Here is a 21,655-nt window from a genome sequence, read left to right on the forward strand (position 1 = left end):
CATGGGCCATCCAGTCCAACCCCCTGCCAAGAAGCAGGAATATTGCATTCAAATCACCCCTGACAGATGGCCATCCAGCCTCTGTTTAAAAGCTTCCAAAGAAGGAGCCTCCACCACACTCCGGGGCAGAGAGTTCCACTGCTGAACGACTCTCACAGTCAGGAAGTTCTTCCTCATGTTCAGATGGAATCTCCTCTCTTGTAGTTTGAAGCCATTGTTCCACGTCCTAGTCTCCAAGGAAGCAGAAAACAAGCTTGCTCCCTCCTCCCTGTGGCTTCCTCTCACATACTTATACATGGCTATCATATCTCCTCTCAGCCTTCTCTTCTTCAGGCTAAACGCCCAGCTCCTTAAGCCGCTCCTCATAGGGCTTGTTCTCCAGACCCTTGATCATTTTAGTCGCCCTCCTCTGGACACATTCCAGCTTGTCAATATCTCTCTTGAATTGTGGTGCCCAGAATTGGACACAATATTCCAGGTGTGGTCTAACCAGAGCAGAATAGAGGGGTAGCATTACTTCCCTAGATCTAGACCCTATGCTCCTATGATCTTGGAAGACAACAGCTCACAGTGTGGCGGGAATATTGCGTGGGGTTTTGGCTTGGCGGGAATTGTACTTTCAATTGCTGCTGGTCAATCTCAGCTTTCCACATGTCTATGTTTCCAGCAGTAAAGTTTCTCTTTGATACCAGAGTGCAGTCCTGTGTATTCATTAGGAACAACTGTTGTGGGCTGACAATGTGGACTCATCTTGTTGTGTTTCAAATAACAACAACAACAATTGTTCTGCGTGTATATTTGTCCATTGCCAGGAGCTAAAGGAGCAATAATAATAATAATAATAATAATAATAATAATAGAGATTGAGATTACACCAAACATAGCATTATTACTTATACAACAACAACAATTTTTATTGATTAGCCAGTTGGCCTTATCAAAAACAGACAGTACAAACACAACATACAACATACATCTGGTCCTATTAAAATAGAATACAAATATATAGGAATTTATCAACTTAAAACCAATGTAGCTTAGCCATAGATATAAGCATCAACTATCCTCGTCTCCCAGGAGCTAAAGGAGTTGTGCAGGGCTGACTCAGAGCCATGCTTCACTATCCAAGCTACAGAAGGGTGGCAGGTTCAAAACACTGTTGTCAAGAAGACAAGAAAGCCATCTTGCTCTCCCGGAAACATGAGTCTGGCTGTCCCTATCTCTGTGAATGAGTGGCGAGAGACGTCAATATGTAAGAAGAGGATCAACTCCTCCTGTGCCACCTCCACTGCTCTCACAGCAAGCCTGACTCATGTCTACTCATTGGCATATCTAGGCTGCTGTACCAGCCAGCGTGAATTGTGTGTCACCTGATCTCCACAAAGGCCCATTTTAGTACACAGTGTCCCATAAATCCCTGGTCTCTGACACTCCTAAAAATGAGCAACTTCCCACTAGGACAAGGGTGGGAAACTGCATGAGGACCAGAAGTCACTTCTCCAGCCCAAAGGTCACACTCCTCAAAGAGTTGGAAATCACAATTTTCCCTCTACAGTCTTTCTCAAAATGGCAACACATTACCCTGATGGTACCACAGAATGACCAGCATCAAAACAGAGAGCAAAAGGTAATTGAAACAATATAAAACATTCAAAAAACAGAGCCAAGAAACCACTGGGACGAGATTCAAAAAACAGCACTGGTATTTGTGTATTTGAATAGCAGCAAGAAAATCTGGAATCTTTTAAGTCCTGCACCAGCAACCTATTGTTGAAGCACAAAAACTAGCAACTTTGGGCATAATTTCAGGAGAGTGGTCAGCCAAAGGGTAATACAAAACCTTTCAGGTTTCCCTGGTATCACCATGTCGCTTCCTGCTGCCATTTTGAGAGAGACTACAATGGAAAATGGGTGCACTTGCAGATCATTTTTATGGGTTGACCTTATTCTCCTTTATCTATTTACTGTATATACTCGAGTATAAGCCTAGTTTTTCAGCCCCTTTTTTAGGCTTATACTCGAGTCAATGTTATTTACTATTTTACTGTTATTAGTATTATTTTTATTGCATTTATTATTTTACTCTATTTATTGTTATTATAACATTTATTATTTTACTCTATTTATTATTGTTATTACATTTATTATTTTACTCTATTTATTATTATTATTATTATTATTATTATTACATTTATTATTTTACTCTATTTATTATTGTTATTACATTTATTATTTTACTCTATTTATTATTGTTATTATTACATTTATCATTTTACTCTCCGAAGCTCTAGGTGCTCTTACTGCCTATTACAGGGAAAACCAACTGATCCCTAATCCATCTAAAACACAGACATGTGCCTTTCACCTTAATTGACAAGCATCCCGAGCTCTGAGGATGACCTGGGAAGGAATCCCACTGGAGCATTGCAACACACCCAAATACCTGGGAGTCACTTTGGATCATGCTCTGACCTACAAGAAGCACTGCCTGAACATCAAGCAAAAAGTGGGCGCTAGAAACAACATCATACGAAAGCGGACTGGCACAACCTGGGGATCACAACCAGACACAGTGAAGACATCTGCCTTTGCGCTATGCTACTCTGCTACTGAGTACGCATGCCCAGTGTGGAACACATCTCACCACACTAAAACAGTAGATGTGGCTCTTAATGAGACATGCTGCATTATCACAGGGTGTCTGCGCCCTACACCACTGGAGAAATTACACTGCTTAGCCGGTACTGCACCACCTGACATCTGCCGGGAAGTAGCAGCCAATAGTGAAAGGACCAAGGCAGAGACATCTCCAGCTCATCCCTTGTTTGGGTATCAGCCAGCATGTCAACGACTTAAATCAAGAAATAGTTTTCTTAGATCTACAGAGACACTCGCTGGAACACCTCAGCAAGTGAGAGTCCAAAAGTGGCAGGCCCAAACTCAGCATCAGATGAGAGACTCCCCCCTGGGCACACAGAAGACTGGGCGACTTGGAAGGCGCTGGGCAGACTGCGCTCTGGCACCACGAGATGCAGAGCCAATCTTAAGAAATGGGGCCACAAAGTGAAATCCATGACACGTGAATGTGGAGAAGAGTAAACTACTGACCACCTGCTGCAATGCAACCTGAGCCCTGCCACATGCACAATGGAGGACCTTCTTGCGGCAACACCAGAGGCACTCCAAGTGACCAGATACTGGTCAAAGGACATTTAACCAACTACCAAGCTTGCAAAATCTGGGTGTTTTTTTTCTTTTTAATCTGTGTGTTTGTTTTGTTCTGTTAGAATTGTAATACAATGGTATGGTTGCTGATGACATGATAAATAAATAAATAAATCAACTACCAAGTTTGCAAAATCTGTTTGTTTTTTTAAATCTATTTGTTTGTTTTGTTCTGTTAGAATTGTAATACAATGGTATGGTTGCTGATGACACGATAAATAAATACATTTTACTCTCTTATTACTGTTATTTCATTTCCATTATTTTACTCTATTATTATTTTTATTACATTTATTATTTTACTCCCTTTATTATTATTGGAAGGCTATGTAAGCACATTTACACTGAAGAAGGTTAGAATAATGATTAAATCAGAGTTGGACAGCTTTATCTTAAATTACAATTTTATGTAAATATTTTTGAATATTTACTCTACTGATGCCTCAATTAATGTAATTTTATTGGTTGCTATTTCCATTTTGCAACTTAGCAGTAGCTGCTGCATTTCTCGCCCTCGGTTTATACTTGAGTCAATGCATTTTCCCAGTTTTTTGTGGCAAAATTAGGTGCCTCGGCTTATATTTGGGTCGGCTTATACTCGAGTATATACGGTAATTGTTTAAACAGATCCTACGATCTTATAGAACTTTAGCTACAAGACAAGATATCATCCACCTTTCTTCATCCTCTTTTTTTTTGTTACTCCCTAATATTTTGAATACTGCCACATTCTGTCTATGCACTAAAGCAAAATGTGGTTGGGCTTGTTTAGATAGCTGCAATACTTCCGTTTCCCTTTCGAGTACTGGGATCTTCATTTGCATAAAACACTAAGCATTAAGTCCTTTGCCAGAAGTCATAATGAAAAGGTGTGCAAAGTCTTCTCTGGTCTAAAAGGGCAGCTCAACAGAAGGAGTTTTTACCTTGCTGCAGAAAGGTCCCCTCCTGGAGCTCCTTTGTTGAGATGTTTTGCTTCTGCGCTGCAGGGAAGCCATTTTTCTTCCGAATCCAAAGAGAAAAGGGTTATTTTGGGACTTGCTGCGAAGAAAATTTAGGGGAGGGAGGTCAGAAACTGACACAATTCAGTTTGACTCAGTTGGGTGACTTTCTGAGGTGCTGCACAATGAGCATAGTCAATCATCTATATAAATAAAAATGTAATGTTCGTTTGTGGGATTAACATAACTCAAAAACCACTGGGCGAATTGACACCAAATTTGGACACAATAGACCAATCAGGCTGAGTGACCATCACAATGAGAAGCACAGCGGAAGGGACTTAAAAGCCAAAAAAAAATTTAAAAAATACATTACACGCATGTGCAAAACCACAAATATACACATATGCACATATATACACACAAAACACATATACACAGGCTGGGTCACAGCAACGCATGGCAGTCTATATAAATAAAAATGTAATGTTAGTTTGTGGGATTAACATAACTCAAAAACCACTGAATGAATGGCCGCCAAATTTGGCCACAAGACACCTACTAACCCAAGGAGTGACCATCACTCAAAAAAATTGATTTTGTCATTTAGGAGTTGTAGTTGCTGGGATTAACCTACATACAAGCAAAAAGCATTCTGAACTCCACCAATGATGGAATTGAACCAAATGTGGCATACAGGACTCCCATGAACAATAGAAAACACCAGAAGGGGTTGGTGGGCATTGACCTTGAGTTTGGGAGTTGTAGTTCACCTACATCCAGAGAGATCTGTGTGTTTGAAGCCATTGTTCCGCGTCCTAGTCTCCAAGGAAGCAGAAAACAAGCTTGCTCCCTCCTCCCTGTGGCTTCCTCTCACATATTTATACATGCCTATCATGTCTCCTCTCAGCCTTCTCTTCTTCAGGCTAAACATGACCAGCTCCTTAAGCCGCTCCTCATAGGGCTTGTTCTCCAGACCCTTGATCATTTTAGTCGCCCTCCTCTGGACACATTCCAGCTTGTCAATCTCTCTCTTGAATTGTGGTGCCCAGAATTGGACACAATATTCCAGGTGTGGTGTAACCAAAGCGGAATAGAGGGGTAGCATGACTTCCCTCGATCTAGACACTATGCTCCTCTTGATGCAGGACAAAATCCCATTGGCTTTTTTTGCCACCACATCACATTGTTGGCTCATGTTTAACTTGTTGTCCACGAGGACTCCAAGATCTTTTTCACACGTACTGCTCTCGAGCCAGGCGTCCCCCATTCTGTATCTTTGCATTTCATTTTTCCTGCCAAAGTGGAGTATCTTGCATTTGTCACTGTTGAACTTCATTTTGTTAGCTTTGGCCCATCTCTCTAGTCTGTCAAGATTGTTTTGAATCCTGCTCCTGTCCTCTGGAGTATTGGCTATCCCTCCCAATTTGGTGTCATCTGCAAACTTGATGATCCTGTCTTCTAACACTTCATCTAAGATCTAAGATCCTGAACAGGACCGGGCCCAGGACGGAATCCTGCGGCACTCCACTTGTCACTTCTTTCCAGGATGAAGAGGAAGGCTTGGGGAGAATCACCCTCTGGGTTCATCCATTTAACCAATTACAGATCCACCTCACCGTAATTTTGCCTAGCCCACATTGGACTAGTTTCCTTGCCAGAAGGTCATGGGGGACCTTGTCGAAGGCCTTACTGAAATCCAGGTCCACGGAGTTCTCCGCATCTACCCAGCTTGTAACTCTATCGAAAAAAGAGATCAGATTAGTCTGGAATGACTTGTTTTTGATAAATCCATGTTGACTATTAGCAATGACCGCATTTGTTTCTAAGTGTTTGCAGACCACTTCCTTAAGAGCCGTCGCAAACTAGGTTCCTGCGGGAGAAAACCTTGCTAGCACGTCCCTGACGTCATGAGCCTGCGCCTCTCTCCCCGCCCCTTTCTCCGCCCCTTTCTCTTTGCCAGCGTGGTTTTTCCTTTGCTAGGGCAGCATTGCCCGCATTTTCTCTCAGTTGAATTCTGCCAACTGAGAGAAAATGCGGGCAATGCTGCCCTAGCAAAGGAAAAACCACGCTGGCAAAGAGAAAGGGGCGGAGAAAGGGGCGGGGCGAGAGGCGGAGTCTCGTGACGTCAGGGACATGCTAGCAAGGTTTTCTCCCGCAGGAACCTAGTTTGCGACGGGCCTAATAATCTTTTCCAGAATCTTGCCTGATATCGATGTGAGGCTGACAAGACGGTAGTTGTTTGGGTCATCCTTTTTTCCCTTCTTGAAGATTGGGACCACATTGGCCCTCCTACAATCTGCTGGAACTTCTCCCGTTCTCCAAGAACTCTCAAAGATGGTTGCCAATGGTTCCGAAATGACTTCCGCTAGTTCCTTCAATACTCTTGGGTGTAATTGATCTGGCCCTGGGGACTTGAACTCATTTAGAGCGGCCAGGTATTCCTGGACGACTTGTTTCCCAATTTGGGGTTGGATGTCCTCTAATCGCTCATCCACTCCATCTTGCTGAGGTTGAAGATGACTTTCTTTTTGTGAGAAGTCCGAGGCAAAGAAGGTATTAAGTAATTCTGCCTTTTCCCTATCTCCTGTCAGCATTGCCCCATTTTCTCCTATCACCTCCTTGTTTTTCCTTTTTCTACTGACATAAGAAAAGAATCCCTTTTTATTGTTTTTAATGTCCCTGGCAAGCCTGAGCTCGTTTTGTGCTTTAGCCTTGCGGACCTTTTCCCTACAGGTGTTGGCTATTTGTTTGAATTCTTCTTTGGTGATTTCTCCCTTTTTTCACGTCTTGTGCATGTCTCTTTTGTGTCTTAGCACAGTTAGAAGTTCTTTGGACATCCATTCTGGTTTCTTTGCACTTGTCATATTTTTTCTCTTTGTTGGCACGGTTTGCAATTGCGCCTTGAGTATTTCACTCTTGAGTCCCAAAGACTGAACAGAACACAACAAAAGACAGATTGGTCAGGATTCAAAGACTTTATTTCAACAAGGAAAATGACATTAATAATAGACCTGTCCAGCATCTGAAATAAGCAAACAGGATGCTCCACCACCGGGTATGTTAAAGGAAAACTGAATCTATAAAAATTAACACTCTTGGAAGATTTTGAAAAGTCCCATCACGACGTTATCTCCTGGTTTTTTTTTTCTTTTCCTCTTTTTCTCTTTTTCTTCCACTCTCTCTCTTTGATACACTTATGTTTTCACCCTCTTTTGCTGTAAATACTAAAATTGCACAATAAAAAATAATTTTAAAAAATCTGGTCAAGAAATTCAAGGAGAGAGTCACCATAAGATAAAGTCCATTTTAAAGCACATAAAAACCTAACAACAGGCAGGAATCAGTCAGTCTTTGGAGCAGCAAGGCCATTCAATGCTAATCAAGGTGGCCAATTGCAGCATTCACACTTGCCTCAAGGAGACAAAAGTTCTTTCTGCCACCCTGGACATTATTCCACAAATATATAAACCCCACTTGCCTAGTTTTCAACAGACCACACAACCTCTGAGGATGCCTGCCATAGATGTGGGTGAAACATCAGGAGAAAATGCTTCTGGAACATGGCCATACAGCCTGGAAATCTCACAGCAACACAACAACAATGTCATTAATTGCTGCAATGTGTGTATTTATAATATTATAATGTAATACAATATAATACTAATAATAATGATGATGATATTATAATTATATATTTTGTATTACACGTAATAATAATAATATTACAATATAATTGCATAGTAATATATAATAATGATATTGCATTATGCTGGGGAAAGAGGAAGGTTAAAGGAAGAGGGGCCAACCAAGGGCAAGATGGATGGATGGCATCCTTGAAGTGACTGGACTGACCTTGAAGGAGCTGGGGGTGGTGACGGCCAACAGGGAGCTCTGGCGTGGGCTGGTCCATGAGGTCACGAAGAGTCGGAGACGACTGAACGAATGAACAACAACATTGAACTGTATAGTAATATATAATACTGATATAATTTCTGCTTTGTAAATCGCCTGGAGCATCTCGGATGGAGGACGATTAATAAGTAATTAAAGATGATGATGATGATATTGTACTATGCTAATAATATGATATATTGTATGTATATATATCTTGTAAGCCGCTCTGACTCCCCTTCGGGGTGAGAAGAGTGGCATATAAATATCGTAAATAAATAAATATTTTGGATTTTATTATATAGTGCCCAAATTCACTGTACTAGATGGCAACACCTATCATCCCTTGCTAGTGTGGCAACTAAGTGCTTCAGTCAGACACTTATGAAGATCACTGGATTATTTCAGTAAGTTATGTGGCTCACATACCATACTGAACAGAAAATTATGCATGTGTTTTAACTTGGCTGCAAGTTACTTTGGCTGGTTTTTAAAAGGGGCTTTCTTTTATCTTCCTCTTTTCTGAGAAGCGAATGCATCCTAAGGGGCATTGAAATACGAGGCTTGAATGAAAAGTAATGCCTCCAACTTGATTACTTGGGTTTGGATGGGAATATTTTAATACATCAAATTCAGAAATAATCCTTAAAATGAGCTCTTTAACGACCACTATTCACTTTTCCACATAATCACCAGACAATTGGATACATTTCTGCCAACGATGAACAAGTTTTCTGAAGCCGTCACGGAAGAAGTCGAGACTCTGTTTCCTCAACCAGAGTCTCACAGTTCTCTCAACATCTTCATCAGAAGCATAATGATGTCCCCAAAGATCTTCTTTCTTTATCGGGAACAGATGGAAGTCAGACGGTGCTAAATCTGGACTGTATGGAAGATGTCGTATGATGGAGGATGTCGTATGGTGGTGAGATCCAGTCTCTGAAGTTTCAAGTCTGTGCTCTTTCATTTCAGGCGTCAGCATCCTGGGTACCCATCGTGCACAGATCTTCCAATAGCCAAGCAAAGCAATAATGTGACCCACACGTTCTTGTGAAATGCCGATTATGCTTGAAATTTCTCTCTGATACGAAGATTGTCCTGAATCAATCTGTCAATCTTCTGCTTGTCAAACCCGGAGGTTGCTGTCACAGGATGTCCAACTCTTTGTCACGCAAGTCAGATGTTCCCACCTCAACATCTTTAAACTTATTCACCCACAACGGTACTCACATAAACACAATCACCATGTGGACAAGTCTACATAGGGACCACCAAATGCAGCGTTGCCCAAACACAAATCAACACGAATCAAGGAGCACTGCAGACTATTCAACCAGAGGTCAGCCATAAAAGAGCACCTGATGAACCAACCTGGACACAGCATATTATTTGAGAACACAGAAATGCTGGACCACACCAACGACCACCATGTCAGACTACACAGAGAAGCCATTGAAATCCACAAGCATCTGGACAATTTCAACAGAAAGGAAGAAACCATGAAAATGAACAAAATCTGGCTACCAGTATTAAAAAAAAACTCAAAAATTACAACAGCAAAACAACAGAGAGTAAACAATTAGGCACATCAAATCACTCTCAACAAAAGATTCCCCCCAGGCACTTCCAAGACATTAAATGCTAATCAAGGTGGTCAGTTGAAACATTCACACCTCGTTCCAGCAGACAAAAGTCCTTTGTCCCACCCTGGTCATTCCAACAGATATATAAACCCATTTTCCTACTTCCAACAGACCTCACTACCTCTGAGGATGCTTGTCAAAGATGCAGGCGAAACGTCAGGAGAAAATGCCTCTAGAACATGGCCATATAGCCTGGAAAAACCTACAACAACCCAACAATCACCATAAACAGCTTGTATTCTCTGAAGAATCTCCTTTGGGGTGACACTGTTTGCTACACAATATCCCAGAGTACTTGTAAGGTATCAGCACAAACACAAAACAATCTATGCGTAATGTCAAAGTGTATTATCAAAAGAGCATATAATACTCCATTTACCAAAATCCCCAGTACATAGCTCAGTTCAGTGGTACACAGAAATCAAAAGGAGCAGCCGCTTTAGTTTACATATAGCCTCATGACTCAGTGCTTACTTTGTTTATATGACTTTTCTTATTATATGTATCCCTGAAGCCTATATACAGTGGAATCCTTATCCAGACCTAAAACTGTTACGTTTGAGAGCGGCTGCTCCTTTTGATTTCTGTGTACTACTGAATTGAGCTATGTACTGGGGATTTTGGTAAATGGAATACTATATGCTCTTTTGATAATACACTTTGACATTACGCATAGATTGTTTTGTGTTTGTGCTGGTGACACTGTTTGCTGTCAAGAATTCAATGATTGCAAGTTGCTTAAGTTGCATTGACCGAACGTCTGCACAGGTTTCCATACTTCGCACTTTAACAACACAACCGTTCAATGCTAAGGCTTCCCACAAAAATGAAACTGTAGAGGAGAGTCTACTGAACAAGGCAGTACTGCCATCTGTTGAGGAGTTACGAAGGTGGAGGCATTACTTTTCATTCAACCCTCGTATTTACAAAATCCACAATGAATGTGAACCCTGCATATAAGGGACTACTTTCCCAACTCCAGGGCCGAAGATGGAAACTGGGATATTATGTGTGAAAATCTAATTCACTCTCCAGTCAGCTCTGGAGTCAAACGCACAGGGCTGCTGAATCAGCAACGGCTTGTCACGGATGTTGATAGCGATAATAAGATTTTCAAACAGCAGTGCCACAGGGTGAAGAAGCCGTGCCTGCCAAAACACAGGAGAGCGGGGTGCTTTGCTTTCCCCCAGCCCAGCTTCTCAAAGTGCTTCAAATAGACCTTGTCTGATAAATGCCCATGCGGGGAGAATTTTAAATGGGCTCTGTCCCCTTCCAAAGCTTCAAAACCTCCGCTAAGGAGAACTCCGCTCCCCCAGGCCTCCGATTTGGAAGATTATCACTGAATAAACATGACGAGCTGAAATACTAATGTGAACTTCAACATGCAGCCATAATGAGAGTGAGAGGGAGGCCAAACCAGATGTGACATTGAGACATCCGCAGGAAGGTCTGGCTGAAGCGAAGGTGCTGCTGGTTTTGTAATAGAGGTCAGAGAAGTGGTCTGAGTGGCAGCCCAACAAATGTCAACAGGCAGCGTCTGGGCAGAAAACGCTGTGGCAGCTGCTTCTCTCACAAAGCCGCTTTGCGAGTTCCATAGACAAAGAAAGGTCCTCGAAGACAAGTCAATTGAAGTGATACAGGTCTTGCTCCCCATTTACCGTCTTGAAAAATCAGCTGCAGTCTTTAAAACCAAGAGCTTAATGCTATTTTTGCAGGAACTTGATAGAGCTAAATGGAAATTTTTTTTCGTAAGGGAAACACAAACCTCTCAATTGGTTTTCTAAACTTGTTTTTACGTCCTGTCAAATCAACTCCAATTTGTTTATTTATTTGCGACATTTATATGCCGCCCTTCTCACCCAGACGAGGACTCAGAGCGGCTTACAAAATATATATATATACATACAATATATTATATTATTAGCAAGGTACAATATCAGTATTATATATTACTACTAGCCGTCCCCTGCCACACGTTGCTGTGGCCCACATGGGGGTTTTGTGTGCGAAGTTTGGCCCAATTCTATCATTGGTGGGGTTCAGAATGCTCTGTGATTGTAGGTGAACTATAAATCCCAGCAGCTACAACTCCCAAATGTCAAGATTCTATGTTCCCCAAACTCCATCAATGCTCACATTTGGGCATATTCGTGTGGAGTTTGGTCCAGATCCATCATTGTTTGAGTCCACAGTGCTCTCTGGATGTAGGTGAACTACAACTCCAAAACCAAAGGACACTGCCCACCAAACCCTTCTAGTATTTTCTGTCGGTCATGGTAGAACTGTGTGCCAAGTTTGGTTCAATTCCTTTGTTGGTGGGGTTCAGAATGTTCTTTGATTGTAGGTGAACTATAAATCCCAGCTACTACAACTCCCAAATGTCAAGATTCTATGTTTCCCAAACTCCATCAATGCTCACATTTGGGCATATTGAGTATTCATGTGGAGTTTGGTCCAGATCCATCATTGTTTGAGTCCACAGTGATCTCTGGATGTAGGTGAACTACAACTCCAAAACAAAAGGACACTGCCCACCAAACCCTTCCAGTATCTTCTGTTGGTCATGGAAGAACTGTGTGCCAAGTTTGGTTCAATTCCATCGTTGGTGGAGTTCAGAATGTTCTCTGATTGTAGGTGAACTATAAATCACAGCAACTACAACTCCCAAATGTCAAGATTCTATTTTCCCCAAACTCCATCAGTGTTCACATTTGGGCATATTGAGTATTCGTGTAGAGTTTGGTCCAGATCCATCATTGTTTGAGTCCACAGTGCTCTCTGGATATAGGTGAACTACAACTCCAAAACCAAAGGACACTGCCCACCAAACCCTTCCAGTATTTTCTGTTGGTCATGGGAGAACTGTGTGCCAAGTTTGGTTCAATTCCATCATTGGTGGGGTTCAGAATGTTCTCTGATTGTAGGTGAACGATAAATCCCAGCAACTACCTTTCTTCATCCCCCTCCTTCTTTTCCCTCCATCCTTCCTTCCTTCTCCCTCCCTTCCTTCTCCTTCCTTCCCTCCCTCCCTTCCTTCCTGTCCATCCTTCTTTCTTTTCCTTCCTTCCCTTTTTTCCCTCCCTCCCTTCCTTTTTCCTTCTTTCCTCTCCCTCCTTCCTTCCTTCTTTCTATGTAAGATATAAATACAATATTACATGGAAGGGACAGTCAAGAATTAATGAGAGAAGGAGGGAAAGAGGGAAGGAAGGAAGGAAGGAAGGAAGGAAGGAAGGAAGGAAGGAAGGAAGGAGAGAAGGAGGGAGGGAAAGAAGGAAGGAAGGAAGGAAGGAAGGAAGGAAGGAAAGGTAGAGAAGCAAGGAAGGAGAGGAGGAAATAAAAAAGTGAAAGGAAAAAGAGAGAGAAGGAAGGAGAGAAGGAAGGAAAGATAGGGAGGGAGGGAAGGAAGGAGAGAAGGAAGGATGTACAAAGAGCAAAGAAAGGGGGGAAAGAAACAGGTAGAGATGGAAGAAAGAAGAGAAATAGGGAAAGAAAAAGAGAAAAGGAAGGAAAGAGGGAAGGAGGGAGAGAAAGAGGGAGGGAAGGTTGGCCACAGCAACGCGTGGCGGGTACAGATATTATATTATATTATATTATATTATATTATATTATATTATTAGCATAGTACAGGAGACAACTGTCTTCTGGCTCCCTCTCTCTTCACTCTGGCCTTCTGTTTGTATTTCTTTCTTTTTTTGTGCCAGATTTATTTAGACAAGATTTGCGACTGCCTTCCTTCCTACAAGACTGAGAAACGTGACTCGCCCAAGCTTGCTTGACTGATAGCTTTTTGAATCATGGTTTACCAGAATTCTATTTCAATATTCAAGCTCCTACATCCCATCGAGTCCAATTTCTATCTATATAAATAAAAATGTAATGTTCATTTGTGGGATGATCATAACTCAAAAACAACTGAATGAATTGACACCAAATTTGGACACTACACCTCTAACAAACCGAGTGACCATCACTCATAAAACTCCCCAAAAAAGCAGAGGAAAGGACTTAAAAACACAAAAAAGCTAAATGACAATACAGCGCATGCGCAAAACGACTCCCTCCCTGCGCAAGGGAAAAGAAAACAAACAGCCACCCCAGCTCTCCTTTGCTACTGTCACATCGGAAGGTTGCGTCCCTCGATGACAGTGGCAGTTGGGAGGAGTCACAAGGAGACCTGAGGGCAATATGAGGGCACTAACTGTGGAGCCCTTGCTCTGCAGAGAGCAGGGACGCACCTCTCTCAAGCACTGCCGATGAGCCCAACTCTTTTCTGGCCTATGCTTAGAGGGAAGGAATGAAGGAGGGGAAAGGGGAAGGAAGGAGGGAGGGAGGGAGATAAAGAGGGAAAGAAGGAAGGGGAAGGGAAAGAGGGAAGAAAGGAAGCAAAGAAGGAAGGAAGGAAAGAAGGGAGGGAGGGAGGAAAGAAAGAAAGCTAGAGAAGAAAGGAGAGAAGGAAAGAAAAAAGAAAAGGGAAAAAGAGAGATGGAAGGAGAGCAAAGGAGTGAAAGAGGGAGGGAAGATAGGAAAGAGAGAAGGAAGGATAGAACCAAAGAGCAAAGGAAGGAAGGAAAGAAAGAGATAGAGAAGGAAAAAAGGAGGGAAAGAGGGAGGGAAGGAAGGAAAGAGGGGAGGAAGGATGGAACCAAAGAGCAAAGGAAGGAAAGAAAGAAGTGATAGAGAAGGAAAAAAGGAGAGAAGGGGGGGGGGGAACGGAGAAAGGAAAGAAAGAGAGGAGTAAGGATGGAACCAAAGAGCAAAGGAAGGGAGGGAGGAAAGAAAGAGGTAGAGAAGGAAAAAAGGAAAGAAAGAGGGAGGGAAAGAAAAAGAAGGAAGGAAGGAAGGAAGGAGGTAAGGAAGAAAGGAAAAAGAGGAGAAAGGATGGAACCAAAGAGCAAAGGAAGGAAGGAAAAAAAGAGGTAGAGAAGGAAAAAAGAGAGACAGAGGGAGGGAAGTAAGGAAAGAGAGAAGGAAGAATGGAACCAAAGAGCAAAGTAAGGAAAGAAGTGGTAGAGAAGGAAAAAGGAGAGAAAGAGGGAGGGGAAAGAAAAGGAGGAAGGAAGGAAAGAGAGGAGGAAGGATGGAACCAAAGAGCAAAGGAAGGAAGGAAAGAAGAGGTAGAGAAGGAAAAAAGGAGAGAAAGAGGGAAGGAAAGAAAAAGAAGGAGGGAAGGAAGGAAGGAAAGATGGAAGGAAGGAAGGAAGGAAGGAAGGAAGGAAGGAAGGAAGGAAGGAAGGAAGGAGGGAAGGAAGGAAGGAAGGAAGGAAAGAGAGGAGTAAGGATGGAACCAAAGAGCGAAGGAAGGAAAGAAGGAAGGAAAGAGGTAGATAAGGAAAAAAGGAGAGAAAGAGGGAGGGAAAGAAAAAGGAAGAAGGAAGGAAAGATGGAGGGAAGGAAGGAGAGGAAGAAAGAAGGAGAGGAAGAGGGAGGGAAGGTTAGCCACAGCAATGCGTGGTGGGTACAGCTACTTATGAATAAAAGCTTAACTTTAGCGCCAATGCATCTATACAACCAAACGGAAGTTCCTAGATATTAAATCTTAGATCATACGAGGAAGGAGATACGACTCTCTCATCAACATTGCACAGGCTTTCAGGGAAAGCTCACAGATTCATAAAAATTAAGACCTGTCCTCAGTGATTGATGGGTCAGCCTGGGCTTCGAAGGGGCCTGCATCTGCTTATAGAAATTCAGGGATCTTTGGAAAGCATTTAATTAGGAAATAAACATCAGACAGGTTGGGCAGATACTTAATAAAAAAAGCGAGCTTGCCTTGCCCTGTAGTTATGGGATGTTCTTTCTCCAGACAGATTTCTTGGGAGACTTCCAAATCATCTGGCCCGCACACTATATAGGTTACTTCCAGATCTTCTTCAACAGTCGAACTCTGAAGGGATGATACAAAACAAAACAAAAATATTGAAGGGAAATTTAAAAGAGGGGTCGGCAGACATAAAACTGTGGATTAAGGAATGAATAAATGGCTGGGAGTCAGCTGTATTAAGATGACTACTGACCGAAGGTCATGAGTTCGAAGCCAGCCCGGGTCGGAGTGAGCTTCTGGCCAATTTGTGCAACTTGTTGTTGACCTTAGCAGCCCGAAAGACAGCTGCATCTGTCAAGTAGGAAAATTAGGTACTACTTATGTAGGGATGCCAGTTTAACTAATTTATGAGGTCATAAAAATCTCCAGCAAGCATGCGAGGAATGAGGAAGTACTTCATCAGTGTCGCAGGTGGATGGTGAAGCGACAGCTCCCCTGGTGGCCAGAAAAAGTTGAAATGTTAAATACCCTCTGACTGTCTTGTCTATATGTGTTATGTGTGTGTCGCATTGAATGTTTGCCTGTATATGTACATTGTAATCTGCCCTAAGTCCCCTGAGGGGTGAGAAGAGCGGAATATAAATACTGTAAACAAACAAACAAACAAACAAACAAATAAGGGGCACTCCAAGTGGCAAGCTTCTGGTCAAAGGGAATTTAGTACAATGCCAAGTTTTTAATTTTTTGTGGTTTTTAAATACATTTTAACTGTATTCTCAATTTGCTGCTGACACTATAAATAAATTTCAATACAGATTTTCCAGGCGCAATCTTTCAGAGGTTTGTTCACATTATTTTTTGCCATATTTATATACCGCCTTTCTCAGACAGAAGGCGATTCAGCACAATTCGATGCCCCCAACAACATAAAATACAATTAAAAACATTAGTATATAAAATATAGATTCATATAAAATCAATAAAAACATAAATCCTCATCCCTAAATGCTAAACCATGCTGACTGTAGCTAATGGGAGTTGCAGTCCAAATTTCCCCACTGGCTGGTTCAGTAGGATATGCTCTAGACTGCACCAAGAATTATTTGCATGCAAAGGTTGTGTCACTAAGTTCCAATGATGAATTCCATCCATACACAATTGGCACACAATGGGATATTCCCAGTTCCCTTGATTCCAGGCAAATTCGCACGGTGCCTTCCTTCTGCTTTCCTTCTTTCTGCTTACCTCAAATTCTGAATTCTCGTGAGGAGCTAAAGAGGTGACAAGATCCTCGTCAGCAGTTAGAAACTCCTCCGATACATCCACAGAGGAAGATGGGGAATCAATTCGACCCTCTAGCCGGCCCTGTAAGAGAAACATGTGAGAGTCAGAACTGGACTCATTCACAGCAGGCCGTTTTAGTCAAAATACGAAGATTGAATGAAAAGTAATGCCTCCACCTTCGTTACTTGGATTTCGATGGGAATATTTTAATAAATCAAACACAGAAATAATCCTTAGAATGTGCTTTTTAACTGCCACTATTCCCTTTCCCACATAATCACCAGACAATTGGATACATTTCTGCCAACAATGAACACGTTTTCTGAAGCTGTCACGGAAGCTAAGAGAATGCAAGAGGTCAGCCAGAGACATCAGTTATTTTGAAGAGTTCTTCTGATCCTGTTTAAGAGCTTCCCTCAAGGTTTTCCTTATCAAAGCCTGACAGGGAATCAAGCATTGGTCTTTATGGGTTTCTCTGGTTTCACTGGGGGAATTGACACCAAATTTGGACACAAGACACCTAACAACCCAATGTATGTCCTCCACTCAGGGCTCCCATGACCAACAGAAAAAACTGGAAGGGTTTGGTGGATATTGACCTTGAGTTTGGGAATTGTAGTTCACCCACATCCAGAGAGCACTGTGGACTCAATGATGGATCTGGACCAAACTTGGCACGAATATTCCATATGCCCAAATATGAACACAGATGGAGTTTAAGGGAATTAGACCTTGACATTTGGGAGTTTTAGTTGCTGGGATTTATAGTTCACCTACAATCAAAGAGCATTCTGAACTCCACCAATGATGGAATTGAACCAAACATGGCATACAGGACTCCCATGACCAATAGAAAACACCAGAAGGGGTTGGCGGGCATTGTCCTTGAGTTTGGGAGTTGTAGTTCACCTATATCCAGAGAGCACTGTGGACTCAAACAATGATGGATCTGGACCAAACTTGACACAAAAAATCCATATGCCTAATATGAACACAGATGGAGTTTGGAGGAAATAGACCTTGACATTTGGGATTTGTAGTTACTGGGATTTATAGTTCACTACAATTAAAGAGCATTCTGAAAACCACAAACGACAGAAATGGGGCAAACTTCCCACACAGAACCCCATGACCAACAGAAAATACTTAAGTTCATCCAGTCCAACTCTCTTCACCAGGGCAAGACAATGTAATCAGAGCCCTCCTGACAAAGAGCCATCCAGTCATAAATATAGATAGATAGATAGATAGATAGATAGATATGATTCTCACACGCACACACATAGATATAGTATCATAGATTTGAAAGAGACCCTTAAAGAAGGACAATGATATGTTGCGTGTTCCAGAGTAGGCAAACCAGACACTCTCCACATCGACACTGACAAAGAAACAACTATAAATACTGTTTACTCATAAGCATAAAGGAATTGCATATATTAGAAACCAACACTTTCTCATTACTTTATTTTCCAGATCAGACTGGGCCACAGCAACGCGTGGCGGGGTACAGCTAGTAATATTTATAATATTATAATGTAATACAATATCATATATTATTATTATTATTATTATTATTATTATTATTATTATATTTTATATTACATGTAATATTACTCATAATATTACAATATAATGGTATAGTACAATATAGTAATATAAAATACTGATATTGTACTATGCTAATAATATAATATGAATATATATATCTTGTAAGCCGCTCTGAGTCCCCTTCAGGGTGAGAAGGGCGGCATATAAATGTCGTAAATAAATAAATAACTCGTTTAACCAATGGCGATTGGGGGATTTGGGGGACTGGGGGATTTTAGTGTTTTCAACCTCTATCTAGACCTGGATCTGAAATAAGTATTTGGAGTCTGCTTCACTGTTCCAGGCTGATCAGCATATCAGGACGACCTAGCTGTGAAAATAACCTCAACAACTTTTGTGGTTTAGATTTGGCTATGGTTAACTCAGAGTCCTTTCCTGCCTCCAATGCATAGGCTGAACAGAACCTCTTTTGTTTCCTGCTTGGGGTCTCAGAATTGGAGAGGTGAGAAGGAAAAGAATGCCATCCACTCCTTGGGCCATAATGCTAACTCTGAATTGTCTCAGTCTCTTCAGCAAGAAGTGGTGACATCTCCAACTTCCCCCAATAGACAGAAGATTATAAATTGCCCTTCTCATGAAGTCTTCTTCATGAAGTCTGACTTGGCCAGGGTGGTCCACGCCTTGGTTACATCCAGACTGGACTATTGCAATGCGATCTACATGGGGCTGCCCTTGAAGATGGCCCAGAAGTTTCAATTGGTACAGGCTCCTTATTGGGGCAAACTATAGGGAGCATGCAACGGCCCTATTAAAACAGCTTCATTGGCTGCTGATAAGTTGACGAGCCAAATTCAAGGTGCAGGTTATGACCTATAAAGCCCCAAACGGTTCGGGCCCTGCCTATCTTCGCGATCGCATCTCCTTCTATGAACCAGTACGAACTCTACAATCTTCCGGGGAGACCCTCCTTTCGCTCCCACCACCGCCACAAGTACGGTGGATGGGGACAAGAGGGAGGGCCTTCTCGGTCGTGGCCCCCCGCCTCTGGAACACCCTTCCAAGGGAAATAAGACAGACCCCTTTCGTAAGAGCTTGAAGACCTGGTGGTTTCAACAAGCTTTGAGAGTGACCAGTTCTAGCCCAGCCCCAAACATTGTTGTACATGGCCTTATACTTCCTACCTATTACCCTGGTCATCCCTCTAATAGGCCCTGGAAATGAGCAGCCACAGACCCGTACCCGCTATTGCTGTTAACCTGTTATAGCACTGTACTTAATTCCTGGTCCCCTCATATTTTGAGTTTGAACTAGCCTCGGTCCAGCCTATTAATTGCTCTAAACAGGCAGGATTATTTTTAATATATATGTGTTATTGTGATAATTTTATGCTTATGTTGTTTAGTTGATATTATGTTATGCTGTTTACTCTGTATATTTTGGTGGGGTTACTTGGAAACCACCCTGAGTCCCCCTCAGGGAGATAGAGCGGTATATAAATAAAGTTTTATTATTTTATTATTATTCTTGAGGAGTCCAATTTCTTCGTCCAATTTCTTCCAGATGTTTGGATTTCAGCTCCCAGACAATATGGCTAGCACCCAAGAATTCAATGACTCCTAAGTATCTGGAAAACCAGAGTGTGGGATTTCCTGACATAGAGAATCCTGAAAGACTTTTTTCTATGTTGATCTGAACCCACAACTTCCTAAATCACAACATGATAAGCTATGTCACGCCCACCCTATACTTGTTTTATTTTGTTTTTCAATAAAACCGAAACAGTAGAGGAACTGAAAGTTTTCTTCCGTGCCAAGGGAAGAGAAAGTGGAACAAGATGATCAGGTCATTGCAACTCATGTCTATCCTTCAGGTGGTTTATTGCCCTATAGATTTTAATTAGGAACTTTTTCTTGTAAACCTTCAGCCACTGAACTGTTCTTATGATCTAATAAATCTTGAAGGCATGTGGTAAAAAGACAGGAGGGAATTGATGCCTCACATTTCCAAGTTTTCTATACAAGGAGGCACAGGAGTTCAAAGTTTAATACGAAACAGAGAGGGAGACTTTATGAATCAATACGTAAAAGTAAAAGTTTGCCCTTGACATTAAGTCTAGCCATGTTTGGCGGGTGGTGCTCATCTCCATTTCTAAGCCAAAGAGCTGATGTTCTAGGTGGACACCTCCAACGTCATGTGGCCGGCGTGACTGCATGGAGCGCCATTACCTTCCCGCTGAAGTGGTACCTACTGATCTACTCATATTTGCATGTTTTTGAACTGTTAGGTTGGCAGAAGCTGGGGCTAACACCGGGAGCTCACCCCTTCTTGCGGATTCAAACCGCTGACCTTCTGATTATCAAGTTCTGCCACTTAGTGGTTTAACCCACTGTGCCATCACGACATCTTATGAATCGATACAACCAAGTTTCTATAGCACCCAGGTTCGGCTAAAGTGTAGACCGGTGACTACACGCTGTTTACAAAGGCCATTGTGGAGCCATCTAGGCCTCCAGATTTCCCAGAATTTAAGCAGCTCTTTAAGCCGCTTCTTATAGGGCTTGTTCTCCAGACCCTTGATCATTTTAATCGCCCTCCTCTGGACACATTCCAGCTTATCAACATCTCTCTTCAATTGTGGTGCCCACAATTGGACACAGTATTCCAGGTGTGGTCTGACCAAGGCAGAATAGAGCATGGGTAGCATGACTTCCCTGGATCTAGACATCATACTCCTACTTATTGCATTTTATGCTTGATTTATTTTATTGCAATATTGGTCTAGGTTTTTTATGTTACTGTATTGCAATTTTCACTACTGAATTCTGTCAACAGCGAGAGTACGCTCGGAACGCTGGCCTAGCAAGGGAAAACAGGCATGCTAGCAAGAGAGAGAGCAGCCTCGGGGGGGGGGGGGGGAGGCGTGGCTTCGGAGCGAGCGCAAGCGCAAGCTCGCTCCCACTTTCCTGTAGTTTGCGGCGGCTCTAAGGTTGGCTGTTCGCCTTTCAAACAGGTAACAGGTTACCCGCACATAGAATCATAGAGTTGGAAGAGACCTCATGGGCCATCCAGTCCAACCCCGTTCTGTCACCCCCTCGCGAGGGAATTTGAGGCTTGGTCTTTTTCTTCTTTTTTATTTTGAGTGCTTATTGAGCGTGCTGGTGGTTGGTTTTTCTTGTTTACTTTTGCAAGAGGCGCTCCGGCAGTTTCTTTTTGCATTATTTCTGTAGATGGGAGAAGGGCTTGCTCATAGAGAGCAGCTTTTAGCCTCAACTCTCTATTCTTTTTGGTTTGCGGTGTGAACGCCTTGCAAATGTCGCACGCTTGGGAGAGGTGTTCCTTTCCCAGGCATATTAAGCAAT

The 21,655-nt window shown here is 42.2% G+C and overlaps 1 protein-coding gene across 1 annotated transcript in view; it reads right to left on the reverse strand.

The window, feature by feature from the left end:
- The window catches only part of TEX14 (testis expressed 14, intercellular bridge forming factor), a 102,731-nt gene that overhangs the window by 26,523 nt on the left and 54,553 nt on the right, over positions 1-21,655 (reverse strand). Inside the window, exons 18-20 of the mRNA XM_067472010.1 lie at positions 16,707-16,826; positions 15,472-15,584; positions 4,149-4,235 (exon numbers count right to left, since the gene is read on the reverse strand). Coding sequence (XP_067328111.1) covers positions 4,149-4,235; positions 15,472-15,584; positions 16,707-16,826 — 320 coding nt within the window. The remainder of the gene's footprint in view (positions 1-4,148; positions 4,236-15,471; positions 15,585-16,706; positions 16,827-21,655) is intronic.

This window comes from Anolis sagrei, chromosome 11, assembly GCF_037176765.1.
Source record: "Anolis sagrei isolate rAnoSag1 chromosome 11, rAnoSag1.mat, whole genome shotgun sequence".
NCBI lineage: Eukaryota > Metazoa > Chordata > Lepidosauria > Squamata > Dactyloidae > Anolis > Anolis sagrei.